This window comes from Phalacrocorax aristotelis, chromosome 7 (assembly GCF_949628215.1).
Source record: "Phalacrocorax aristotelis chromosome 7, bGulAri2.1, whole genome shotgun sequence".
In the NCBI taxonomy this organism is placed as follows: domain Eukaryota; kingdom Metazoa; phylum Chordata; class Aves; order Suliformes; family Phalacrocoracidae; genus Phalacrocorax; species Phalacrocorax aristotelis.
The window spans coordinates 10,887,783-10,897,052 of record NC_134282.1 but is presented as its reverse complement, the minus strand read 5'-3'; the positions used below and the strand labels follow the sequence as shown (position 1 = coordinate 10,897,052).

Genomic DNA, 9,270 nt, shown 5'->3' with positions numbered 1-9,270 from the left:
GGCTGCCGGGGCGCTGGCCAATGAGGGCCCTGAGGACAGGAAGAGGACGCTTCTCTGCCCACCCCGCCGCCTTCCGGGTGGTGGCAGTGGTGCGGCGGACGTGTCGTACAACCCTGTGTCGTGGTACCCGGCCCTGCCAGTGCACCCGTCAGCTTCGTGGACAAGCGGTAGCGTTAAAATAGTCTGTTTGCATCGGTAGAGAACATGTGGAATTAACCGTAAGTTACAGGCAGGAAAATGTTTACGAGTTTGCAAAGATGCCAAGAAAATGGAAGAGGATGCAAAGGGCAAAGCGTGAGGTTGTCAGAATGTGATCCTCTACAAGTTCAACTTGCAATAAGAATCTGATTTGGAAAGTATCATCTCTAACACGCTAAACAATATAAAAGCATATGGTACGCTACCTTATGCAGAAATTCTATGTTGCTGAGAATCGCTGAAGTGTCTTCTCTGTGTGAACTCATCAGTCGTTGCCATGGTCAGTGATAATTAAAAGCACTTGGATCCTTGCAGGATAGAGGCTTTTGAAAAATGCTTTCACGTCACTTAGGTGAAACCACTCGGAAGTTTCCTACAGCTTCTCCCAGATATTGTAACTGAATGAGCTTAATTTAAGCAAAATAGATACTTGCTGTAACCAACAACAGATGAAGAAAATAAGGTTTTTTTCTTCTTCATTGCCCTACTGTAAAAAAAAAAAAAAAAAAAGGGGTTTAAAAGCTTCCTTTGCTAAAAAATTAATACTTTCACCCACCATGCCAGGGTTCTGCTCCATTCCATTAAATAATTGAAAATAACTTTCACAAAGTCACTGAGGCAGCCACTGCTATCCATTGCAAGAAATGTTTTGTCAAAAAGGGATTTATGTAGCAGTATTCTTGGATAAACCTGGATGCTAGATGAAAGAAAATTGTATAGTTTTATTTAAAGATGCAGGTTAATGTAAAAAAATGAAAGACACAAAAAACCACAACGGTGACAAACCAAATCCCACCTTTTGAATTACTTATCCTTAAAACTTTGCCAACAAATTTTGCATAAGGATTATCATCAGGGCAAACAGTCCCAGCATTAAAACCTAATGTATCTGATGTATAAATTCACTGGCTTATACTAGATTTGCCAGACTAACTTTGTCAGAGGCAAAGACAGTAAAAGAAAACCCAGATTGTTAGATTGATTTTTGCCAGAATTTTCTTCTATGTGAGTACATAATTTCTCCTCTTTAGATTTATACAGGTATTGCCATGGTCCTAGATAGTTTTAAGACTGACCTATTCCATCTTTTAGAAGCCAATTTTAACTTCCGTCTTTCAAACATCTTTCAAACAAAGTGTAGTTTTCTAGGCAAGACCCTATTTTTCATCAAATTACTGACACATTCTCACAGATCCAGTGGTTCAAGATGGAGTTTAAAATCTGTCCATGTACCTGTTTCGGTCAATGCAAATTTACAGGTCAAAAATACCAAAACAGAATATCTATTATAGCTTTTAAAAATAAAGCTATATACTTCCAAGGAAAACTGTAAGATAACTGGATTCTAGGAAACTGATTACTACATTTTTCTTGAAAAATAAAGAATCATAGAACATTCTCCCATAAGGACTTGCACATTAATCAAAACCAGAAGTGACAAAGAGAGTTCATTTACAATCATTTTTCCAACACAAGCTCTTCTGCTAACTGGACTGGTTCCCATTTGCTTCCTAACTTGAGCAATGCATGTGGCAGACCAAAGGGAATCCTACTAATGGGCAAGCCAGGAGACCTGGGAAGTGGAGTCTTAACACTGAGCTTCCCACATCCACAGTTCCATGAAAACCTACAACCGAGAATGTCAGCAGTCAGAAATGCTAGGACTGCACAGCTCACTGCTCTCTCACTTTCACATATAATGTTAATATTTAAGATTGCTACACATTTGAGCAGGGCCAATTTTAAATATCAAAGCATTTCAGAAACACTTTTTTTCATTCATTTATACCATTTATTATCCCCATACTGTTTCCTTATGCTCCCCTCCTCCTGTAATTTTTCTTCTTTCATACAAAGCTTGCAAGACTTTTGTTATCTTCTCTTGAATATACCAGAAACACAGACTTGATAATCTATAAAATAATAGCATATTGCAGTCTGGTTGTTTTCCAATCTGATATGATCAGTATGGCTGAGACCACAATGATCAGCCCACGCCATTTCCTATAAAAAGTTAGGTATGGCAGCTTATGTCCTGCCTATGTTTTCAAAAGGGTTGTATTTTCTGCATCAGGAGTTCAGTATCTACAGAAAAAATATCCAGCAGTGATGGGAAATCAAGTTCTTTCAGATTTTTTTAAGGGACATTTTTTATCATAATTTCTCTTGAAGAATACATAAAAAAGGCTGAATACACAGTCCCTCTTAGAGGCTCTATACTACAGCCAATATTTTTCAGGCTCATTTCCTAAAGTAAAAGGAGTGGTCTACAATGACCCCTCCTTTCATTTCTCCCTTTGTTGGCACTAAATATTTTTTCTATCATTACCATAAGATGGCAATGCTGCATAGGCCTATTTTTTCTCTTCTGTGCCACAGTCATTGCCGTATTTGTAGCATAACTGCTTTTTAATAAAGATTTATGTCCATGAAGAGTCAAGGTGAAAAATCTTCCTGAGCTCACACAACCCATCAGGCTAGAATGGTTAAGATGTAAAAGAAATTCTGTAACTAAAAGCATATAAAGGAATTTGACATGTATAAAAGGATAGTAGGAGGAGTTGAACACAGCCAAGTCAGTCAGTGACAAGTAGATAATTTTACAGTTTAAATTTAAATGCCACCATGGTATGTATCTGTACAACTCTTTCCATCAGAGAGTAAATGGCCCCACAAAAGTTTTGCCAGTAAAACATAGAATATAGCTTTATGCAGAATTCTAAACACCAAAGTTCTTGAAAATAAAATTTGATCAGCTTTAGTCAGGCAGTGATAATAAAAAAATGTGCATTCTGAGAGGCCTAAAAGAGCTTGTCTTAGTGTACTAAGGTAAAGACTGAGAAATAGGATATGATTAATTTCTATACACAGATCAACAGAGCAAACCACTGAGAGGGAAAAAGGATTATGTAACTTAACCAAAGTTGTTCACACAAGCACAAATGGTTGTAGCTACTCATACATACATTTAGACCAGAAATAAATAGAAAAGAGACTAACATGAATAGTTGGGTTCCAGATAACCCTTTCAGAATGAATGACACCAAAATAAATTGTTATCTTCGAGATTAATTTGTAATAGGAATTCTGTGACATGGCTGCCTCTGTGAGCAGGGAAATACGCTCAGTAAGTCAGCATCAATGACATACCAGTAAATATAAGAAAAATAGTAAATCCTCATAATTTGATACTTACAGCATGCCAATGGTCTGAAGATGCAGTGATGAACATATCTAGAGTCTTGAGACAGAGCAAAGTAGATCTATGAGTCACTATGAGAGAAAACAGTAGGCATCTTGGGAACATGGCAGAGCTCAGAGTCTGCATCATGCTGTGGAAGTGCTTTTCTCTGCTTACAGGAGCCCACAGCAACTGGCTCACGATGAAGTTGCTCCAGTAAGCAACACAAGTTACATGGAAGGGACATGGGCCTCTGTCCCTGCAGCGATTCAGACCAGCTGTTGTCACATTGGGCAGGAATTTGAGCAGTGCACAGCAGATCTGCCTAGCTGTAATTTTAATTTAATTAAAATTTAATCCTCTCCCAGTCCGGAGCTGGGTGCAGGCCCTCATGCCGTTCCCCTGACAAGCAGCAGCCTTCTCGCAGCCTCGAGAAACGGCCGCCAGAGCGGCGCACTCCAGCCAAGCTCCCACGGCAGACCGCAGCCGCAGCACCAGCCGCAGCCGCAGCACCAGCCCGCCCACAGGCACCCCCTGACACCCCGCTGCCCGCCCGGAGCAAGCCCCGCCCTGTGGGGGCGCCGCTGCTCCCGCGCTTCAGGAGAGCGCGTGGCGCAGGGAGGAGAGGGTCCTCGGCTAATCAGCGGTCTCCTTTCGCCCCTCGCGGGTAACAGCCAATGGGGAGCCCGCACGCGAGGGCGTGGGGCTCGAGGCCGGGAGCCGTCGGCAGTTGACGCTGTGCGGCGGGCGAGGTGGTTCGGTGGTGGCGGAGCTCCTCAGCTTAGCAAGGCATCATGGTGGGGATCGGGACCTTCGCGGCTGGGGAGAGGGCGGGTGTTCGGGAGCGCTTCTGCGGCGGCACTCGGGGGAGCTTACGGCTGCGCGTGCTGGGGGAGGACTTGCAGGCGGTCTCTGCGCGAAGTACCCGCGCTAGGAGTAAAGCAGGACTGGGGGAGGAGTTCGCCTCAGAGTTAGTAGCCCAAGGGAGGCGAGGCGTAGAGGCTGGCTGGCGGCTAGTAAGGCGAGACGCGTGGAAAAGCGACGTTATTCTGTCCGTAGTGGGTACCTTCTGCACGGAGAAGTGAGGGGCGGGCTGAGACCCCGGCCCGGCGGGAAAGAGCGCGGCGGCAACCGACGGGGCGGGCACGTGGCCAGAGGAGAGGAGCACGGCCGGCAGCCAATGGCGTGGCAGCGCGTGCTCTTGGGCGGGCAGCGGCGGCCGCGAGGAGCGGCTCGCGCCGGCTGTGAGGCGCCAGGGGCGGGAAACGGTGAGGCGGCACCAGGGGTTCGGAGGCTGGGTGCGACTGAGCGGGAGTGGGAATAAGCACAGAGTTAGTCGCGCTGGGAAATTACTTCTGTCAGAGCCACGGGGTTGAGAATTAAAACACAGAATCAAGGATACAGGTTTTGATGAAGCTATCAAGAAAACAGGAGAGAGCAGCCCACATGCCTTACTTTTTCTTTTCCACCTCTGCTTTTTTCCTAGATACAGTGTAACTGTAAGCTAGAAAACCAGCTTATTTCCATCTCAGGTGTAAGATGAAATCGAGGTACTGAGAGATTAAACATATGTTAAAAATATTAAACATATATAAACAGTTGCTTAGAATCAAAGGAGCTGGCTAAAAGTGGGCAGATGGCATTTGATTGGGTCTCCCAGATGATTTCACAGAGGAATTCAAATATGTATGAATTGCCAGGGACTCTTTATGGTTATTATAAAGGAAAATGTACTAAATGGTCCTGTACAGGAAAGATTCTTGCAACAGTTACCCAGCACACGATTTGCAAACAAATCAAGGAAATTTGGGGATTTAGTTTTCCAAAACTAAAGGAAGGTGAAAAAAAAAAAAGACTAGGCAGAATCTTAAAAGATATCTGCAGCATGGTAAGAGATGATGAATCTGTATTCACCCTACGTGTTAACAGACTGTGTTGTCTTCAGTGTCTTCCAATAGTCTCAAAGTCAGCCCAGGTCAACTAAGGTGAGTAGAGTCTTGCTGGCAGCGGACAACTTGATCAGTTAAATTGTTGCTCAAGAGCAATCAGGGAATACTGTGGCAGAGAAAGATCATGGAAGGATACAACCCGCAGACAGCTAGTTATTATGAGCATAAAATCTAGAAGACAGGTAGCTCCATAAGTCATTGTCACTGTTCTGTTTTTAATTTGCAGCGTGAATGCATATCCATCCACGTTGGTCAGGCTGGTGTTCAGATTGGCAATGCATGTTGGGAATTGTATTGTCTTGAACATGGGATCCAGCCTGATGGTCAAATGCCTAGTGACAAAACAATCGGAGGTGGAGATGATTCATTTAACACTTTCTTCAGTGAGACAGGAGCTGGTAAACATGTTCCCAGAGCAGTGTTTGTGGACCTAGAGCCGACTGTAGTTGGTATGTACCGAACATTAAAGATCTTCAGTGTAAAAGTTAACATCCCCTACTAATTTTCTGTGGTCTTTTTTGTTTGTTCAGACCACTATAGATTTTAAAAGATGTGTGTCTGGATGCCACTTTGATTTTTGAGGTTATTGTTATTTGAAAGAAAGGAAATAATGGTCTACAGGTAACAACATTTGGAAAACAATAGAACTTTTTTACAGTCTGGATAATCTTTCTAGACTGCTGCACTGCATCCAGAGCTTTGCTGTAGTTTTTTTGCGATCTGGAATCTTGTCTGTACCTGTAATGTAGTTTCCTGAGTGACCTCTGTGTTCTCGGCTACAAATATTGCTTTGTGAGTGCCTGCTGCTGTCCCCCAAACAAAGGGGCTGAAGTTGTGCCAGCTTCTTAGGCTGGTCAGGCAAGCTGCGTATAGTCAGGGATGTTGTCTGCGCTCTTTGATGAGCGCTTAGTGTGTAGTCCCTATGCAGCACACGCAGAACTGATCAAATTTATGTTGTATTTTGGTTTTGTGTAGATGAAGTACGTACAGGTACATACAGGCAGTTATTCCATCCTGAGCAGCTCATTACTGGGAAAGAAGATGCAGCCAATAATTATGCCAGAGGCCATTATACCATTGGAAAAGAGATTGTTGATCTAGTGCTAGACCGCATCCGCAAGCTGGTAAGAATTCACTATTTTAAATACTGACTTGGAGCATGGATACAGCTCTATAGCTATCTGTAATGATGGGTTGCTATGCTTTTTCCCGAAGAATTTTGTGCATAGCTGATTGTTTAAAGCAAACCAAAACTTTTTATCTCCTTGCTTCCCCTCCTCCCCAGCTAAATAAAAATTCAGTCAGTAAAACTCAGACCTTTTTAGGCTCTGAAATAACATTATTTTAAAGTCTTCTAAGGATACTTCAGAAACACACTATAAAAGCTTTAAACAACTGTAACAACATTTTTATACTCTTCTGTTTGTTATTTTCAGTTTGAATCATACCATTATTGTCACGCAAAATATTTCTAGTACCCTGAACCTGAGGTTTTGGCTAAATGCTTAGCAATTTTAATTACTTCTCTAGTGTTTTTTATCTTGACATTGTGTTGTGAGAAACTCATGTAGGATGATGTGATTGTCTATTTAAAATGACAAAAATTAAAAAAAAAACCCTTATTTTCTGCATCGATAATTGATACCAGCTGAAAGCTAGAGTGGGAATGTAAAGCTGTAACCCAGCTGTGATTTAGAGTAGCCGTCACAGTAGTATTAAAATGGCATCAAAGACCATAAAGCAACTTGTAAATATTAAAATACTTGTATTCAGAAGAAAGTTACGTAGAGGCACTGAGGCACTGGAACTTCTGAGTAAAAGACACTGAAGAAAAAAGGAAGACCACCTTTCAAGAATGCTGGGGTTTTATTATAACAATCTAAACCTAACAAACTTGAGAGAAATGCTTTTGAATTATTATTTTAAAACTGCTTTCTCCAAAATAATCAATAACTTCATTTTTCTCCCACTTTTTTTCCACCCCTTATAGGCTGATCTGTGCACAGGGCTGCAAGGTTTCCTTATCTTCCATAGTTTTGGAGGAGGCACTGGTTCAGGGTTTGCATCTCTGCTCATGGAAAGGCTCTCTGTTGACTATGGCAAAAAATCCAAACTAGAGTTTGCAATTTATCCAGCGCCGCAAGTTTCCACTGCTGTAGTGGAACCTTACAACTCAATCCTAACTACCCACACGACGTTAGAGCATTCAGACTGTGCCTTCATGGTAGATAATGAAGCCATTTACGACATATGTCGTCGTAACCTTGACATCGAACGTCCTACTTACACCAATTTAAACCGATTAATTGGGCAAATCGTTTCATCCATCACAGCGTCACTGCGTTTTGATGGAGCCCTCAACGTGGATCTGACAGAATTTCAAACTAACCTCGTTCCGTACCCGCGAATCCATTTCCCCCTGGTAACATACGCCCCTGTCATCTCTGCCGAAAAAGCGTATCACGAGCAGTTATCTGTGGCTGAAATCACCAACGCTTGCTTTGAACCAGCCAACCAGATGGTCAAGTGCGACCCTCGCCATGGCAAGTACATGGCCTGCTGTATGTTGTACAGGGGGGATGTGGTTCCCAAGGACGTCAATGCAGCTATCGCTACCATCAAGACTAAACGTACCATTCAGTTTGTGGATTGGTGCCCAACGGGATTCAAGGTACTTGTGTAGCTTTTTAAGTGCTCAATGGTTTGTTGGGAGTTGTGTAGTGCTCAGAGGTTGCAGTCACTCTACAGCATTGTAATGTCCCTGTTAAATATTTTGATGAAGTGCAAAATAACTAAGCTGTTTTATTTATTCGTAACCACAGTGATTTTAAACTGTTAACAGAGGTAAGTCTGTAAGCCTTTGCACTCACGAGGAAAGTTTTCATGTGTTTTCTTGAAGGTGGGCATTAACTACCAGCCTCCAACCGTGGTGCCGGGCGGTGACCTGGCAAAGGTGCAGCGGGCCGTGTGCATGCTGAGCAACACAACCGCTATTGCTGAGGCGTGGGCGCGCCTCGACCACAAGTTCGACCTCATGTATGCTAAGCGTGCCTTCGTCCACTGGTACGTTGGGGAAGGAATGGAGGAAGGAGAATTTTCTGAAGCCCGGGAAGATCTGGCTGCCCTTGAGAAAGATTATGAAGAAGTCGGCGTAGACTCGGTAGAAGCAGAGGCTGAAGAAGGAGACGAGTATTTAGAAAACTGAGGTCTGGAAAAAGATATTTAAAAAAAGAATTGCAGAGCCCTGTTTGCTTGTTTGTTTTCCAATAAAGTTGTAAAGGTTCTACCTTTTGTTCTTTACTATTTAGATGTATACTTGCTAAGTAAGGACTGTTTGACGCTGCAGGTTTTGGTAGCATCTAGTCACGTGCAAATTCTAGAATAAATCAGGAAATTGTGCGCGCTTTGCTGTGATCCCAACCTGTTCTGAGATACAATCTCTTTGATTTTTGGTTTCTCACAAGCAAGAAACTGTACTTCAAGTCGTCTTAGTACTAACAACACTTAGTATTCCAGAGGAAAAGGAGAATAAAAGAGCAGATCTGTTACCTGCTTTAAAGGAGCACTGTTATTTTTTACATTCCTACATTGACCTAGTAAAAAACGAAGTTCTCATGTCCTTTAACAGTATGTTCGCACGGGTGTAGCTTTAGAGACACATGGAAACCATTAAATTGTAGGACAGAGCACAGGTGGGAGTCACTCACTACTGTGGATTTTTCTGGTCTTGAAAAGGAGAAAAAACATTAGCATTTTGTTTGGGTTTTTGAAGGATTGGTTTGGGTTTTTTCCTTCCCTACATATCCTATAAAACCAGGAGAGAGAAGGGCTGCACGTGAAGACACCCAGGAGGGAATTATTTTCAGAAGCACGTGTAACTAGTACCTGCGGTGCATGCTGTGGATGCACAATTTACGGAGTTCCAAAGCCGTATTTAAAACC

At 42.8% G+C, this 9,270-nt stretch overlaps 1 protein-coding gene across 4 annotated transcripts; it reads left to right on the top strand.

Moving 5' to 3' along the window:
* The first annotated feature begins 1 nt into the window (after position 1).
* LOC142059747 (tubulin alpha-3 chain) lies at positions 2 to 8,612 on the top strand. 4 transcript variants are annotated; one of them, XM_075098757.1, is made up of 5 exons: positions 2 to 167; positions 5,555 to 5,777; positions 6,304 to 6,452; positions 7,319 to 7,999; positions 8,228 to 8,612. In XM_075098757.1, exons 1-5 carry the CDS (start codon positions 21 to 23, stop codon positions 8,531 to 8,533), a joined length of 1,506 nt encoding a protein of 501 aa, XP_074954858.1. In that variant the 5' UTR covers positions 2 to 20; the 3' UTR covers positions 8,534 to 8,612. The 4 variants fall into 4 exon arrangements, with proteins under 4 accessions (XP_074954858.1, XP_074954863.1, XP_074954862.1 ...); XM_075098762.1 differs by having other exon boundaries at positions 76 to 218; XM_075098761.1 differs by lacking the exon at positions 2 to 167 and adding an exon at positions 227 to 478.
* The last annotated feature ends 658 nt before the right edge of the window (positions 8,613 to 9,270 follow it).